The sequence below is a fragment of the Calypte anna genome, chromosome 3 (genome assembly GCF_003957555.1).
Source record: "Calypte anna isolate BGI_N300 chromosome 3, bCalAnn1_v1.p, whole genome shotgun sequence".
Classification (NCBI taxonomy): Eukaryota; Metazoa; Chordata; class Aves; order Apodiformes; family Trochilidae; genus Calypte; species Calypte anna.
Window position 1 is genome coordinate 19,394,158 of NC_044246.1, and position 17,935 is coordinate 19,412,092.

Below are 17,935 nucleotides of genomic sequence, written 5' to 3' on the forward strand. Positions count from 1 at the left end.
TGAAAGAGACACTGTTTTCTTTTGCAGAATTTGGAAAACTTTTTTTCTGTAAAATGGAGGATTTTAATTCCAAAATCCCCTGATGTTTGTTTTCAGTCAGGGACTAGGGTAGGTGGCAGTGTGAAGCACTGCTCCTTTACAGCTGATCTTTTCTGTTCTTTTCCCTCTCCATCCAACATCTCAAACAGATTTGGTGCTACTCTGTTTTTGCACTCGATTGAGTCAGTCATTAATATATGAAGTCCTGTGACTCTGTTAATGACAGACCCTAAGATGAAAACAAAATTCTGTGTGGTGAGGAAAAATTTTCTGTAGGATGCAGATTCTGTAGGATGAATTCTGTAGGAGGGTAGATGTCAGCTGCCCTGTTACTGGAAGTTATTCCTAAAAGAGGGCTTAATAGAGGAGGGTGGCCAGCAGGTCCAAGGAAGTGATTCTGCCCCTGTACTCAGCCCTGGTGAGGCCACACCTTGAGTACTGTGTCCAATTCTGGGCCCCTCAGTACAGGAAGGAGATTGAAGTGCTGGAGTAGGTCCAAAGGAGGGCAACTAGGCTGGTGAAGGGACTCGAGCACAGATCCTGTGAGGAGAGGCTGAGGGAGCTGGGGCTGTTCAGCCTGAAGAAGAGGAGGCTCAGGGGAGAGACCTCATCACTCTCTACAACTCCCTGAAAGGAGGTTGTAGCCAGGTGGGGGTTGGTCTCTTTTCCCAGGCAGCTCTCAGCAAGACAAGAGGGCATGGTCTCAAGTTGTGCCAGGGGAGGTTTAGGTTGGATATTAGAAAGAATTTCTTTCTGGAGAGGGTGATCAGGCATTGGAATGGGCTGCCCAGGGAAGTAGTGGATTCTCTGTCCCTGGAGATATTTAAAAAGAGACTGGATGTGGCACTCAGTGCCATGGGCTGGTAACTGCAGCAGTAGTGGATCAGGGGTTGGACTTGATGATTTCTGAGGTCCCTTCCAACCCCGTCGATTCTATGATTCTATGAAAGGAAGCCTGCATCAGCTGTGAGCAAACTGGCAGCTGAAATGCTATTGTACTTAGTTGTGATAGGAAAGCTCAGATCTGTTATTTGGGTCACCTGGGTCCATCTGCTAGACAGTGTGTAGATTTACATTGATCTCATTATCCCCTGTCTTGGAAAAGCAGAGGAAACAACTGAAGCTGGTGTGACTTGCTATAGTGGTACACTGTTTCTTGGAAGCTGTTACTTTCACAAGTTGCTTGTCAGAAAGGGCTCTGTGAAATCTCCTAATAGGTTGCTGGTAAAGTCAGTTCAGTAAATTTCTTTAAAAATCACTTGTCTGAGTGTGCAGCTGCCCCCCTGAAACCCCCTCCCACAGCAGTGCTGCAGTGTTGGTGATGCCCTTTGCAAGCACCAACGCTGCATCCCCACAGGGTCCTGGGAATCACATCCTTGTGCAGCGTGGTGGGGGCTGCCATCCCAGTGTGCTGGTTGCCTGTGAGGCCAGGATGTTGTTCCATCCTTAAGTTTGGCTTTTGGGGCTTTTTTTAAGGGGTTAGGCTAGGTTTTTTAAGGATCTGTTACCCGTGGGACTTGGTGGACTCTTCATGATGCTTTATGTGACTCTCACCTTCTTATCTTTCTTTACCAAACTTGGGGGAAAAAGCCAGAAAAAAAATACCCACATGAGTCTTTATTCCATTCAAGTGATGTGGTACTCTTGATTTTATTCACTATGTAAATACATTGTTTTATTGACTTAAAATTGATTATTTTTTTAATATTAACAGATGACAGTCCAGAATAATACACAGATTACCAAAGTTTTTCCTTAAAATTGATGAGGGAAATAGTTATTTCTCTTTTGAAATATCAGACTCACTCGGTGAAGTCCAAGAGAATCATTATGTAACATATAGGTTCCATAAATTGTTCTTTATGAAGTGCTAGTCAAAGATTAGTATTGTCAGATATTAGAAAGCTCTTTTTAAAGTGCTGCTACTCAAAATACAGATTCCTAATAGAAATAGAAACTTGAATATTAATCTTTTATAATCAATTTTGTTATGCAGTTTTTATTAGCCAAACTGAATCAGAATAAGTCTTGAAAAATATTTGCTGTGATGTGAAAAAAGACCTTCAGGTGCACTCTCTTGAACATAGTAGAAAAGATATCACATAATACTGTATCCTCCAAATGTGGTTTCAGTTGCCAGATATACTTTGTGTGTGTATGTGTGTATATATATATATGTATATATATGTCTGTCTGTGTGTGTATGTTACTCTGTTGTCTTTTACCATTGGCTGATTAATTTCTGGTTCCTTGATGTTTTCCTATGAAGATAACATACTTATTGACTAAATGCCATTCTGATGCAGCTACATCTGTGTTTTTCTCTCCTCATTCTTTTCCACTTATGGTGACAAATGCCTTCCTTATTGCTTTCAGTCTTCACTGCTCGGTTTACTTCGGTACAGATTAGGAGGAAATATTACCATATTTCACATCTTTTGCTTTTAAACAACAGATCCAGTTATGTAAAGATGCATATGTAAGATTACAATCTTACTATTGTAACCTATGTGATCTAATGTTCCACATCTCTCAATTCTGTGTTCGAAAAATGTGTATTAAATAAGTGAGATGGATCCAGGTTAATTTTAGCTTCTTCTGAAGTGGAGTGACCATGAATTATGGGACCCTCAAGGAATCATCACAGTTGAGTCTTACTATTTTATAGATCTGTGAGAGCTCTCTTAAGGAAACACATCAAGGAAAAAGACCCAATTACAGAAGTATTCATATTCTAGAAAGTAGCATTCATTTAGGGTCACTGATTAATAATGCACGTGGGTTACTCTTTCAAAAAAGTTAATCTCTGTTGACCTATGCTGATTAATTTTATTGCTCTGTGTTGTTACTTATGTTAAATTATATCAGAACTGTCATGTGTCTGGTCCTGTTCTGTTGTAGCTCTGTGACAAAGCTTCTATTGGCTTCATGGATGTTGGCGTGGCACTAGTAGAAGAATTAATAGTAAAACTTGTGCATTTTCAATTGTCATTTCTGTTAGACTGGGAATCTTATCTGGAGTCTGATGAACAAAGAACTTTTGTGTGAATACCTCGTCATATTAGATGAAAAGAACTACATGTGTTTGTTGCAGCATTGTTGTATTAAAATAGCTGTTCTTGATTACAGTTTTTAATTAAGCATCTCCCTGGGTTTCTGTATCACATGCACATCTCAGTCTTTGGTCTCTGTTTTTTTCCATTGTCTTGTTTTTTATCTTTCTTCTTAACCTAATGTCTGGTCAGTAGAACTGACTAGTGTTGTAATTGCCTGGGATAATTTATTATTTGGAATCCCTGTGATAGTTGGAGCAGGCATTGACCCTTTGGAATGCCCTGTTCTTGCTGGGTAAGCTTGTGGGGCAGACCAGTCACTGCACTATGAGGACAGATATCCTATTGATTATAGGCAAGGTTCTTAAAATACACTGGCTAGAATAGACATTTGGAAAAAGGAGCAACATACACCCCTAAAAAGCATGTTGTCTGTTAAGTTCATACTGTATTTTGTAGTGTTAAAGCTTCTGCTTGACATCTAAGATGGAAGAGAGAAGGAGGGAGAGGAATTAGGAATTGGGGCTGTCTTGGAATTCTTTCATTTCTACTTAAAGTCTGTTCTCTGCAGTCCTGGTTTCTTAATGAGTGGTACTGATCTGTAAAAATCTTCATGGTCTACCATAATTATTTAAGAAGCTTTTCAGACTTTTTAAGCATTTTTAGAGAAGAAATGGTAAACAGTATAATTTTTCCAATTTGATAAAGTTCTAGTGGTAATGGTAGAGAAGACTGCAAACAGCTTAGCTGGCAATAGGCTGTTCTGGACCTTTTGACCAGCTAAAAATCAGAGTATATCTTGTATGTTCCATGCTGTATTCCTCAGCCTTTTCATTAAACTGCTTGCAAATGCTCTTGTTAAAGTGGTACTGATGGGAAATATTACAGTCCCCAGGTATTCATTATTGCTTCCTTATTCCAGTTTTTAATGGGTCCATCAATCTGTTTGCTGCTTCTTGGCAGATTTTTGTCTTCTGAAGCAATTTAGGAAATACTCACAACCTGTAGGGAGCTGTCAGATTCCTGGGAAACAAAAGGTGGTGTCTAACAGAGGGGCATTCATGAGTACTTGGAGTAACAGGATCTTTCTCCAGTGCTGCAGACTCCTGAAGAGGGCCAATGGCTGGGAATCCTAAGTTAAAATTTGATGCTTGATGGTTATGAAAATGATGGGCTGCTCAAATGTCAAATGTGATTGGTGAAGTAATTGTATTATTCATTTATATACTTGAAATATACATTTATATACTTGAGTCAGTAAGTACTTTGTTAGTCAAGCTAAGTAGCCAAAAAGTAACGTTTAGCTTGTTCAGCTATTTGCAGGAAGGAGCATAAAAATGGAGAGAAATAATGCAATAACTATGCAGAGAAGGGTAGGTATGTTGAGGAAAACCAAGTATGATGATATTTTCAAAAACCAATGTTATTTAAAAAGAACAGTCTGGGTCTGAGTAAAATCAGAACTGAGAAGACTTTTTGGCAATGGGTTAACTGCTTGTGGTGGTATTGCTGAAAGGAAGGTATCTTTGAGAACCCACATCCTTGGGATATCTGATAATAAGTTTTAAACATTTCTCTTGTTGCATTCGTTTTACAATAAGCTGAAGTTTTGAAAATCCTCACTAGGTGTTCAGACTTGGTTGCATTCGGATTCACTTTCAGAGAGTTCAAAATAATGATACAGATGCTAAGACAAAGTAGTTGGTCTGAATTCTTTGCTGTGTTTTTTCCTAACTGTTTTGGTAGTCCATGGTGTTTCTTTCCATTATCCTGATGTTGTAAAATATACTTAGTAACTTTTCACAAAGTAAAAAAGTAACAAAGTGAATGATTTTTTATTCTTTTAAGAGACTCCAACAAACAGTTAAATAAACCTGGAAGTTAGCTATCTGGAGATAGTACCTTCATGAGATTTCATGATGGAGATCCAAGAAAAGATATGGCATTTAAATTGTGTCTATTGGCATTTATTATTGTGTTTATATGGCATTTAAATTGTGCCTATAGAAAATTCCCATTTGAAAAGAACAGAGTTCTGTTGGTCTGAAGTTCACACACAGTATTAGTAACAATTTCTATGGGCCTATAAGTTAGAGATCTCAGTTTGTTGGCTGGGTGAACCATAAGTAACATTTCTTTTGTTGATTCAGCTTGGTATCAGTTGGCCACTGATAACAGTCACCTAGATCTTAGTGACAAGAAGAGAGAAATATCTATAATTTCTTTCTAGAAATGCCTTGGAAACATCTTGACATGGCTTGTGGACAGCTTTCACAAATAAAAGTCTGTGTGCTTTGCCTACATAGTTCCTGCAGTATTTACAGCTACTCTGATTCATTAAGTGCTTGTGCAGAAAACACTGCCCTTACAAAAACATACAATTTTATCTTAATTGCCCAAGTTGGAAGAATAAAATACTTAATGCAGTGTATAAAGAGACAAGAAGTTTGGTCAATCATTAACTTCACTTTAAAGGAAGTAGATAAGGCTTTGGAGTACTTTTAGTACTGCATAAATAACCTGAAATTAAACTTAATTTGTTTTTTTCATGGTTTTGTTTAAACATCTTCTGGACTACATTCATGTGTAGATTGTTGATACTCTTGTAATGTTTTTCTACTTGTCAGGTGAATTTTTAGATTCTCAGATTCTGAGATTGGGTTGGTTTTTTTTGGTTTTTTTTTATTTTTTTGTGGTTGTTTTTGATTCTTAGTGTCAGATTGAAGAACAAAAAAATGTCTTCAGGCCAGGTTGAGGTTGTATTGGATACTTTAATAGGTAAGGAATACAGAAATCTAATGAAATGCAAGATAGTTATGATTCCTTAAAAGAAAAACACAAACCAAACAAATCAATAAATGAATAAAAGATACTTAAGGTATGTGTATAGTAATTTATTTTTCATATTCCAGGAAACCTTACTCTCCAGTGAATAGGTACTGTTCTGCTTATTTGTCCCCAGTATGGAAATCCAAGTTCTGTTGTTAATTGTGTGGGAGCATGAGTGTTGAAAGTTGCTAAATTTAATATTTTAGAAGAGAACTTGAAGGGGAAAAACAAACTAGGATATAGTGATGATGATTTTTTTTCTAAAAAAGGTGTTTTAATTTTTTTTTCAGTTAATATGGATACTACAGTGCTCTTGAATCTTCATAACCAAACTCTCTCTAATAGGAACTGAATTTGTAACTAAATACTTTTCTCTGTTATCGCCATCCATGTTTTCCCCTAGTGTAATTTTGTAGTTTTAATTTCTTTAGAACTGATAACATGACTTGAACTATATAGTTGCATGGTGGAGGAAAGGAGAAGCCTCTTTCTCATACAACTTACCATGTCTCTATGGAATCAGACAGAAGTCTTAATTTTTTCTTTTCCTGGTGCATTTGCTAGGACCTTGTGGTGTAACACAAGAATTCCATCTATCTGTTTTTTACTTATTACTTTCTTTTTAGTCAGTTTTGTCTTCTAAAAACAAGGCTATTAAAATGCTTTAACTGGCAGGCAGAGTTTGCTTGAATTGCAAGTTTGCCTCCTCATGCTCTCCTCTTCCAAACTCCTATTTTATTGGAGGTCGGATACTTGTTTTGTCTCTAGAAGATCAGAGGCTCCTTCTGCAGAATGTTCTCTTCCTTATTGTTCAACCCAGCCTCCCATTGTTGGGTTTATTATGTTTTCACGGTTTCTGTTCCAAATTTCCTCTCCCAACATTTTGTGAAGGCAAGGGATGTGAATGGCTTTCACTTGAAAACAGGGATGTGGTGCTGCAATGCTGTCTACAAGTCTGCAGGAACTGTATTGTGAATAAACAGTGACATAATTAGTAATGCATAGATGATATAGTGACAACATTCAGTAAACCTGAAAATAGATATTTTGGTCATTGTTTTCCTTCTCCTAACAACTGTAGGTATTCCTGAATATAATGAACTGAAAGTTACAGGTGTGATTTTTCAAATTAATTCTACTCATTTGTTTCTGTGACCTTCATATAAAAGGTAATCCATATTTGTTTTATTCATTTGGGCAATATAAGGTCTGTGGACGGGGTGTAATGTGAAAGGGAGAAAAGTAAGCATGTAGGAAGCACCTGCAGGTGTTGGGTTTTCTTTTTTTATATATGCTTTTTTCAAAAAGGTTTGACATTTTTATTTACAGCTAGTGTTCTGTTGTTTGTAGCCAGAGTAATAAATTAGATGCTTTGATGTGTGTGGAGGAGTGTGGAATCTTTGTACCTTATGAGAGTTGGTCATAAATGATGTCAGTTAGGAGGATTGTTCAGGATCTAAGTGTTAAAGCTGAGTTAGAGCAGTGGAAGTGCATTGAATCTACAGTTACACACAGTGAAACCTTCTCAGATTTATTGACTTTTTGTTCTTGATCATGGACTGTTTGAAGTAAACATGTTTACATCCAATACCTTGTGCACCTAGGTAAACAGTGCTGAGTTCAGTGTGGAATACTACTTAACAGTTGTTAATAACCCTCAGGGTTGAGTAGAAGTATATCACATGAGGATTTCAAATTTCATTGCTTGTTGCTACCTTGAGATACAAAAACAGATTGGCATACTGTATGTTTTTGCATATGACCACATTTTAGATGTTTCTTCAATTTTAAAGTCTATTTATACATTAACTGCATGTAAAGAACGTGCCACATACTGAAAACACTCATCCCCCCCCTCACACACACCCCTTGCCCCAGTACTTTTCAAATCAAAGAAAACAAAAGCTTTTCAAATACAGGTTTGAACACATATGTGCTGCCTTAATGGATGCAACATTGCCTTGCTCCTGCTTGAGAGAGGGCAGCCTGCCACTGATCTGAGTTGTGTTGCAGGCTGGTGAAGCTCAGAGTCTGGATGGTGAGGTGGCCCAAGCTGGAGGTTCTGTTTCTTTCTTCCAATGTCCCAGCAAAGCAACTGCTACCACTTAAATGAAACTGATCTTGGGCATAGCAGAGTGTTAAACTGCTGCAGGAGGAGTAACCAGAATAGTTTAGTAGCCTTTAGATACTTCTTCCCTTGAGCTGCTGTATTCTGCTGCAGGTACAAACTGAGATACACTGTCTGCTGTAATGGTGTTATGTTTTTTCTTTGTACTTCTTGTGAGATTGCTTCCCATACTTGTTGCTAAATCCTAGATAAAATAGATATTTAGGACTGCAGCTGCTGGACTCCGTGTAAAGTGTGTAGTTTGTCTTGGAAGCTCTATAACAATAAACAAAAATTTGCTACACTAGGTTACACTTGTTTTGTGTTACTCAGTTGTTTTATTAGTAGTCACTGTTTCTCTTTTTGAGAAATGATCCTGGTTAGTTTTATTTACAGGTAAATAAAGTGTGATCCAGACAGAATTCAAAACTAACTTTTTAATCTTGGGTGTTGGTACAGGCTACGGAAAAAGCAGTCTGTATTTTTACATTCTTCTGGCAAACTTCTTGCATGGTTCAGGAATGAAGCCAAGTGCCTTAAAAACACGAGAGATGTACACATAAGTGCTTTCAGGGTATGCAGAAGTTCAAGGATAGGTCACAAGTGGTGAGCTGACATGGTATCTTGCATGTGTATGTGAAAGGACAAGTATTTTTGTAATATTTTCAGTACTGTTCCTTGTGGGAGGGGAACTTTTTTTCTTTGCGTATTAGGAATTTTTGAATTACTCTTTTAAAAAAGGAGAAGAAACAACAGGAATGTTAACCTTTCTTGTGTTTGGGAAGCTATTTGCTAATATGAAATATCTTCCTTGTGTTCTGGTATGTGCTTCTACAAAGCAAATACTTGATGGTTCTTAAATTTTGTGGTGCTTCTGTTCCGTAATAATGACTTTATAGGAGTGCTCTTATGAGGGTTTCCACCAAGATGTCAGTGCTTGTGATCCTCTGTAGCAATCTGTAGAATGAGGTGTTTGCATTAGTGTACAGCAGGTGCATGGTAAGGTGGCAGGTTGGTGACTGGGTTGCCCTTTGGGCAAGCAGTAGCTGTGGGCTTGCAGTTTCCTCAGGAACAGAAACTTGCAGAACCAGGTCCCCTTCATCCTGAGCAAGTTCTCCACCCACCCGTGTGTTTGCTCAGAGGGAGGAGGAGGTGGTTGCCTTCTGATTTAGGATCCTCAAAGTGCAAAACAGAAATTGGTTCAGGGGTCCTACTTAGGCTTCTGTGTGTGGTAACACTTGGCTGCTGAAAACAGCAATCTAGGGCCTCAGGAGGGATGAAGATGAGGATTATCTTTAGTTTTGGGAATTGAGCTTTTGCCTTATATACACATACAGTGCAACTGCTGAGGCTCTGTTGTGGACCCAAATTTTAGGCAGCTGAGACAATTTTCTTTGTTATATGAAATTATTTTCTTCTTTCTAAATAAATAGCAGTCACTTCAATTTCCATAATAAATTTGATAAAATAACAGCGTGGAACAAAACTTCATATATAAAACACTGTATTTCTATATGTGCATGTGTTATAAGTCTTTAATGTCAGTTTCAAGATGACAAAGTTAGAGTCAGTTTATCTAGAAGTTGTTCTAAACTCCATTTGTTATTGCTAGGATAAAAAACCCACAGAATTCCATTCCCATTCATTGCATTGTGTTGGAGGAGAACCCCCCCCTCTGAAGTATGTTGTATTGGAAAGTGTCTGTGCACAAGCTAGAGGAAACCCTGGCATTTCACCCATTTTCCACTCTTTCTTCTGAAGACATATAAGATTCCTCAGGATTTGTAAAAGGTCATGAGCAAAATAAAAAACATTCTTGAGTATACAGTTATAGCTAGTTAAAAACTAGACGTTCATTACAGTATCAGCATTGCTTGTGTTTGGAAAGAACATCTACATGTGAGAATCTCTTGGTTAAGAAAACAGGATTTAGCATAAAAGGAATGGTTGCTGACAAATTACTTCTCAGGTTTAAGTTTACTGTGCAGTGGAATTAAACTTTATTGTTCTTAAAAAAAGGAAATTTTTTAATAAGAGTTAATCTGGCTTTCTTCTTGCACTTTTTCAATACAGAATTAAAGCTTTTCCATATGACAGCCTCCAGTTTTGACTGCTGTTTGTGCATCCCATTGTGAGGGACACCCAGTCTTTGAAGGGGAAATGCAAAGATGATCTTCCTAAAAATCATTCCCTATGAAGGTTGACACAGGGAGATGGAGGACAGTAGATGTTGCCATACAGTGAGGATGAAAGTTCCTATGAAAGCCTGTTCTTCAGAGGCAGCAGAACTCTCTACTTCCTCTAAACAAGTCTTTTTTGTGCATACCATGGCCTAGCAACTAAAATGTCAAAACTGTTAGGCTGTTTCAATTAAGTCTATTTACTGTCTTGTATTCAAAACTCTATTAATTCGTTTGCTGGTTCATCATGGAAACAGTTTTCTGTATGTCTTTGATGTGAACTAGAGCAAGCAACTATTCCAAGTATTGATTTAAATTTGTTAGAGGTATTTGAAACCTTAAGGTACTTTTTAATTTCATTTTTTAAATGCAGAGGCGTGACCCTGCAGGGCTTGTTTGGAAGAGCTCAGAAGTGGTTTGCCGAATTTGGCAGGGGATGATCTCAACTACATGTGATTTTGTAAGCTAAAAATACGTAAGAAGCAATTCAGTAAAAGGATGAGAGAGTTCATTTTAGCCTGTGTTTATATGCAATCTTGAGTCTTATCAGTTAATTTTTAGCAAATAAAAGTATTTCTTTTTGCAATACTTACTGTAAATAATAGAAAATTATTTTCTAATTTGTCTTTTACTTTCTGCCTTTAAATGTGTTCTAAAAACCAGGGGAAGATACTGTCTAAAATTCCAGTAGACAACATGTTGTGTTCTTATGGAGATACCTGATTAAGAATATGGAGTTTAACAGTAGAAAGCCAAAGTCATAATATATTGGAATGATTGTTGTATAGTAAGTAATGTAAGTGTCCAGAAAGATAGAATGAGACCATATATGTACCTGCTTCATGGCATAATGGTGTATTTTCTTTTTATTCTTAAAAATTAATTTTTTTCTTTTTACTTTATGTAAACTTGGGAACTTCTGAAGGAAAAAAATCCTTCCAACATGGCTCTAGTGTGACTTGCATTTCTAAGCAATACTTTCTTACTACTGAAAAGAAAGATGGTACATTTGGTGAGAAATTATACCTACTTTTCTTTGCATCATCCTTTGGGTTGTTTTTTTAGCCACAGCAATAAATGCAACTGAGTGACAAAAAAAGAAAATCTGTATTTCTGTTTTTTTCCAGATGTGGGTGCTCTCCTGTGTACCGTTCACGTGAGATGTCAGGTCGGGCCCTGGTTCCATTTGTTATGGTAAATGAAGTGCCACAAACTGTGCTGTCCTTGCTGAAGGGGCTTCCAGATTCTACCAGTCCTTGCATACGACAGAATAATATTCATGGAACGCTTCTGCAAGTAAGTTTTTGGGGTTGGTTTTTTGTTTGTTTTGTTTTGTTTCTTGTGTAAGGTTTCTGGGGGGGATTTTTGTCATACTTCACAGCAAGATATCATGCAAGGAGTTGGGTTGAGCATTCACACATTGTCAAAACCTTTATGAAGACTACTTCAGAATGGATTCTCTCATGATGAATGTGGGATGTACATTTCAGCTATCTTTAGGAAGCTGTAAGCTGTAAATACCAATATATACTGTCATATAATGTTTCATATCTGGAGATTAAAGTGTTTTGAGGTAGTATCTCTTTCTACAGAGAGATCTATGTGATTTGCCCAAAATCACAGAGCACATCTGAGTCAAAGCTGAACAATAAGCACCAATAATATTCTGTCTTTTGAGACTTGCTACCTACCTTCATATTTATGTATTACTTCATTTGCTTTTCCTGCTACACCAGCATCTTATTGTCAGATTACAGGACAAGTTGTGGTAAGTTTTATACTGTATTTTTTTCAAAACATCCTGGAGAACAGCTCACTGTCAGCTTGGAATTGGAAATTTCTTCATTCCCCATATATCATTCATTTGGTTTATGGCAGTTGGTTCACTGTGTTTGATTTTTAAGGTATCATGGTAATAAGTTACCCATTTTTATTGCCTGTTTTTCACAAGTAATTCTCCAACAAAGCCATATTGTCCATGATCAGCTCTGTTAGTCTGCCTCAGTTGGCAAGCACTCTAGGTACACATTCCCCTGTAAACTCTGTGTGGGTGTGTGGTTTTGGTTTGTTTTTTCCTTATATCTTTTCCAACTTATTATTTCCCTTTAAAACCATGACCTTACAGGAAACTTAGGATGGGGAAATGAGTGAAGTCCCTAGAGAGGTGTTACTATCAACTTTACATGTAAAGGTTTTCAGCCAATTAAATCTGGATTTGGATGACAATTGGTCACAGTGAAGGCTGTTGCAAGGTGTAGGATGACTGTGTCCAATTTTTTCTGCTCTGAAAACCTGTCCATGCCCCTCTGTGTATGCAAGTGCTTAGACCTGTGAGCTGCTGCATCTGTTTGGGAAAGAGATTGCTATTGTCAAATTACCTGTGCAGATGCGGTGGGTTACATCACTCCTGAACCTTCTTAAGTGTTAGAGAGTTATTCCAACTGAGAGAATTAAGTGCTTGCTTAAGACCAAATTATGATAGCCCTGGTCATGAGGGTATGGGTTGGCTGTAGTGTATAAAGACACTGCCTTCTTTTCAGTGACCTGGAAAAAAATAATGCTGGGGGGTTGGTTTTGAAAGAGACCAAAGTATGATCTGGTTTTTAATCCAGTGTTGTTAACATTGTTATATATGTAAGTGAGGGGAGTTTTCTTTTCCATACCTGTGAGGAAGGAGATATTCTCAGGGATTTACTGTGATCTTTTGTCAGTTTTGGGTAGTTACTAGGAACATCTGCTGCAATTAGTATTACACAGGGGAAAGACAGGTGCTGTCAGAGTAAGACATTCTTTAAAAAAATGTCAGTTTTATCATAACAGTGCAGTGATGTTTGGTCTCTCACGTTTATCCAGAACTTTGCTTTTGTGATTTGGGAATCAAGGCTGTGCAGTTTTCATTTAATACTTAATCAAATGTAGTGTATGACTGAAATGGTGAACTGTCTGTTGCTAGTTACAGACAACAAAACATTCAAGAGAACTACTGTAGGGTGATAAAGATGGGCAAGAAAGGAGGCGGGGGTGTTTGATGTTGTATCTCTAAAACACTAATGCCAGGTAGTTTAGCACCAAGTTACCATGCACCTGCTGTAAACAGTACAAAGAGCAAAGTACTGAGACTTTTCAGGGGTTGCTGAATTTGTGGTTTCAGTTTCTTTTTTGTCAGTGTAAGACAGGGCTTGCAAAGCTGTTGCTAAGGATTGTTGACATGCAGAAAGTTATATAGCAGAATTGTTGGTTAAACCCCTGTTTCTCTAAAGGCCGACTTGAAGAGACAGTGATCTGACAGTGTTCAAAACTGTTTGCACTGCATTTCTGTGACACAGTAGAGAATTTATCTTCTCTTTGATTTAAAACAAAACCAAAAATCCCTACCAAAAACATTGAGCCTGTACAAAAGGCATAAATAATTATTTAAGATTTTATTTTTTCTAGCAATATTAGGCCAGTGTCTTATGAAAATGTAGTTGAGTAATTTCATTTTGTTTGTTCAGTCACATTAGTCAGAACCTGACTATGTTTGTTGCCTGATATTTTATTTCAATGTTCACATGCTGTCAAGTCTTAAATGGGAAAGTTGGAATTATTGAGACTTAGAGCTTATGTGGCAGTGCCAAATATCATTGTTATGTTTCAGAGTTACGTAATAGCTTCATCTGTTCAGAGCCAAATCTTAATTTATAGAAAGATAATTTAAAAATAATTCAGCGTATAGTGCTTGTCCAAACAGCCTGTTTTTTTTAAATACTGAGACTGGCAAGGAGTGTTTGACAGTGGATACAAATGTGTTGGGTTTAACTTCAGATCCTTTTGTTAAGTCAAAGCAGTTCTTCCACCCCAGTGTGATAACTGTGGCTTAATTTAGGTAGCAGCATTGATTGTGCAAGAGGGTAGAATAATCTTATTGCTTACACATGTAACAGAAGAATTATATTAAAGTATTATCTTGCTGGAATATTGGTGTTCTGTAGCTCTTCTCAAACTGATGATATTCTTCAAGGAGTATTCCTGCATCATAAGTAAATGCGTTGCCTTTAATAAGAGAAAAATATTTTCTCTGCTTTGTGCTTCCTTTATGAGTGCACTTTGTACTTTGCACCATAGCCTTGGCTGGCGTGGAGGCCAGGACAAGGCAATTGAGTTTGTAAGCCACAAGAAAATGCAGAATTCTTCTACTGGTCATCTGGAATGATGAAATATTTCTGACATCTTTTGTTTTAAGATCTCTAGGGGATTTGTAGCTAATCAGCTGAAAGGTAAAGCATGTCCAGAGCATTATGTACAGACTTCTGGAAGTGTATCAAAATTTATAACTAGGGAAGCCTTTGTGATTGTGAAACTTCTTGACTTTTGGCAGTTGCCAAGGAACTTTAAGTATTTTGGGAAGATTGTGAGGTATCCTTATCAGAGGATGAAATGTTTTTTTGACCTTTTGCTTCTTTAGAGTTGGAATTCCTGCAATATGTATTGCATTAGTTCAGAAAAACTGAGAAATTCAGAATTAACTTACAATTAATTCAGGAGTGTTTTATTCAGTAACCTGAACTTGCAATTAGTTATTTCATTGTACTAGTTTGACTCATGGTGATACATGTAAGCCATGCAGACAGGGGCATGGTCTGCTTTCTCTTTTAATTTCGGTGGTTTTGTAGAAGTGCCTCGTCTCATAGACAGCAGTTTAAACGTGGTCTTTTAGGGCTATAGTAAAGAAAACACCTGTACAAAAGAGTGTTTTTAACCCTGATGTTTATGAACTCTTCCAGTCTTCAGTTTGTCTAATTTTGTATATTTACAATAAGCCTGAATGTCTTGAGGAATTGCTATAGTCAGGAGTTAATCAAAGACCTCCAAACATTAGGAAAGCTCAAGGTAGACTTAAATTTAAAATTCATAGAGAAAGATCACATGGAAATGAAATGTAACTCCAGAGACAGGAAACAAGCAAACACAAAATGGATAGAAGGTGTAATAACACACCAGCTTGGACAGATCAGGAATTCTTCACTCAACACAAAGTAAGAAGATACTGGACCAAGAGGGTGCAGAGAGGAAATTGAAAAGGCTGGGGCAAAAATTGGCTGTAGTCTCCAAGAAATTTCTACAGAAATCCTTTGTCTTGGAAAATGGGAGTTACCAATACTTGATGTCTGAAAGGTATACTTTTCTTCATTAGTTCATTAACACAGTCAGATACGAATTTAACTACTGGAAACTACTTTCTAACATTTTGCCTTATTGCTCCACACTTAAAAAAGCTAGATGGATCTGCCATCAGGTATTTTGGGAGATTAATGGATGATCACTTGAGATTCTTGCTGGTCTTCTCTTTCTTTCTTGATGGTTCTCTGATCCTGTCAGTGACGAGCATCTTCATGAAGCTATGCAGACTTTTTATTTCTGTCAGTCTACACTTGGTTGATTTTTGTTTGCATAGATTTGTGGGTTTAACATTCATAGCTTTTATTGTTGCAGATATTCTTCTGTAAACCATCAAAGTGGATTTGAACATAAATCCCTCAAATTTATTTTTAAGATTGTTATTGCAAAAAAAGGGCTAAATATTATAAACATGAATTTTGCTTGGATTTAAAACAAGTGATTGAAACTTTGAACAGGGTTTATATACAGTTTAGATAACATGTTCTGTACACTTACTCTTTATGCTGAACAGAGTCTTAAGACTTCTGGGCATGCTAGGGAGAGAAAGCTTAGGCCGGTGTTATTCCTAATCATGGACCTAACTAGTCTGCTACCTGCTCTTTAGTCCTTACCCATAAGCTCCCATCTGGCTATTCATCCATCCTCAGGCAGAGCTCCATGCATTCCAGCTGTTTTCTCACATAGAGGGTAACTCCTGTCTTCCCATCTTCCCTACCTGCCCTTCCTGAAGAGCTTGTGTCCCTCCACTGCAGCACTCCAAACATGTCAGCTCTCACAGCTTATCTCCATGATCCCAGCCCTGTTTCTCTACACAGACCTCTTGATTCTTCTAGTTCTTTAACCTCCTCCTTTGGGTGCTTTAAAATAAATGGAAGTTTACAGGGACCCTAGCCATGGTTTGCCCAGAAAACAAGACAGCACCTTTAGTTCATCCGGTTGTAAATTATGATTTAAAAAACCCTCCCAAGTGCATGCACTTTCTGACTGATTTGCCAAGGAAAACACGTTAGACTTCAGGTTTTGTTTGCATGTTGTGAGATTCATTTACATGATGAATGCTGGATTTCCAAGGCTGTGCAATGTGCAGAGACCTAGAAACTAGTTGTTATCAGTAAAGTAGAATAGACTGGAGCTTTTGGTCACAATTCTGCACTCATTACTTTCCAGAAATCTCTCTCACATTTGTGCAGTGGAAAAATCTGTACTCTGATGAGAGGGTACATACCCTTACATACTGGTCATATCAAGAACAATTCATTGGACAGCTGCAATTAAGCAGATGTAATTGCTATTAAGGTTTATTTCTTTTCCAAATGAAATGCACATCAACTGGGTCATTATCTTGTATATTATCAGTTTGATCTTCCTCATGTTCACTTTGGCAAGCTTACAGTTACTCATTTTTAGAACACACAAGATCAGATAAATGAAGTTTATTAAAAAGAGGCATTATGTTTTCGTTTAATTTTTATACCTCTCTTTGGTCACTTCTGAAATGCTGAAAGCACTAACCAACTTCCTGCAGGTCTTGTGTGGATTTATAACTTAACATTGGCAGTGTCTAGCTTGAGTCTGGTGAACAGTGCAGAAGACACTTGGTTCCTGTGTCAGTCCCATTCACAATGCAGTTGTTTCTTTTTGGAGAGCATTTTTTGTTTCTTTTGGCATCTTTTGGGCACAGACTAAGATAAAGGAGTATTCAGTGACTTCTCCCTCATCACTTGCTGCTTTTATATGAAGGGGGGAACTACCTGACTCTGTTTAAATGTGCTTGTTGCTGCTTCTTTTGCAGCCTCCAAAAGAAGATGGATTGTACTATCTAAAATACAGCTTTTCATAGAAGTTCCCATGGGTTGTGCAGCTGCACATACCAGAGAGGAACAATTAGGAAGATTATTTACTGGTTTGGTGGCACTTTATACAAGCAATCAACTACACAGAATAAAATAAAAAACTTCACATCCTTGCAGCTGGACACTTCCTGTTGTGACTGGTTTTGGTCACTGCTGCAACTCAAAGTAATGGAAATTCTGCCTGGTCTTCTCTGGTCTCTGGGAATATTTCTCTCCATTCCCTACCAGCCTGTGGTCTGGCTGGTGGCTTTTCTTCTCCTCAGTGCCATCTTCCCACTTACTGCTTTGTTACTCCTGATTTATCCTGAAACTTGTTCCCTGTGCCAATGTTTTGCATTGCTAGAGAAGAGCATGATCTCCTTCTGTCCAAGGGGTTCACATGACCTGTTCTTAAAGAAATAGAAAATCTAACTGGCAAGAGGCATATGGAACAGAATTCATTATGCTTTGATGAAAGGTTAAAACTTCATGAGTATAAAAATGGAAATCCAGTTTAATGTTTTTTCCAGTGTCATCAATCAGCAGTCGGTGTATTCTTCACAAATTGTTACTCTTGAAATTTTCTCAACACTTGCAATTTTCCAGAAAATTCTGTGATTCAGTTATCCACATTGGTATTATAGCAGTAGGCTGGTTCAAAGAAGTGGGTTTGGGGTTTGGGGTGTTTTGTTGTTGTTTTGGTTTTTTTTTTATGTTCAGTAATTAAAACAATTC

The 17,935-nt window shown here is 37.5% G+C and overlaps 1 protein-coding gene across 1 annotated transcript in view; it reads left to right on the forward strand.

Moving 5' to 3' along the window:
- The window catches only part of THADA (THADA armadillo repeat containing), a 160,043-nt gene that overhangs the window by 60,467 nt on the left and 81,641 nt on the right, over window positions 1-17,935 (forward strand). Inside the window, exon 29 of the mRNA XM_030448466.1 lies at window positions 11,336-11,504. Coding sequence (XP_030304326.1) covers window positions 11,336-11,504 — 169 coding nt within the window. The remainder of the gene's footprint in view (window positions 1-11,335; window positions 11,505-17,935) is intronic.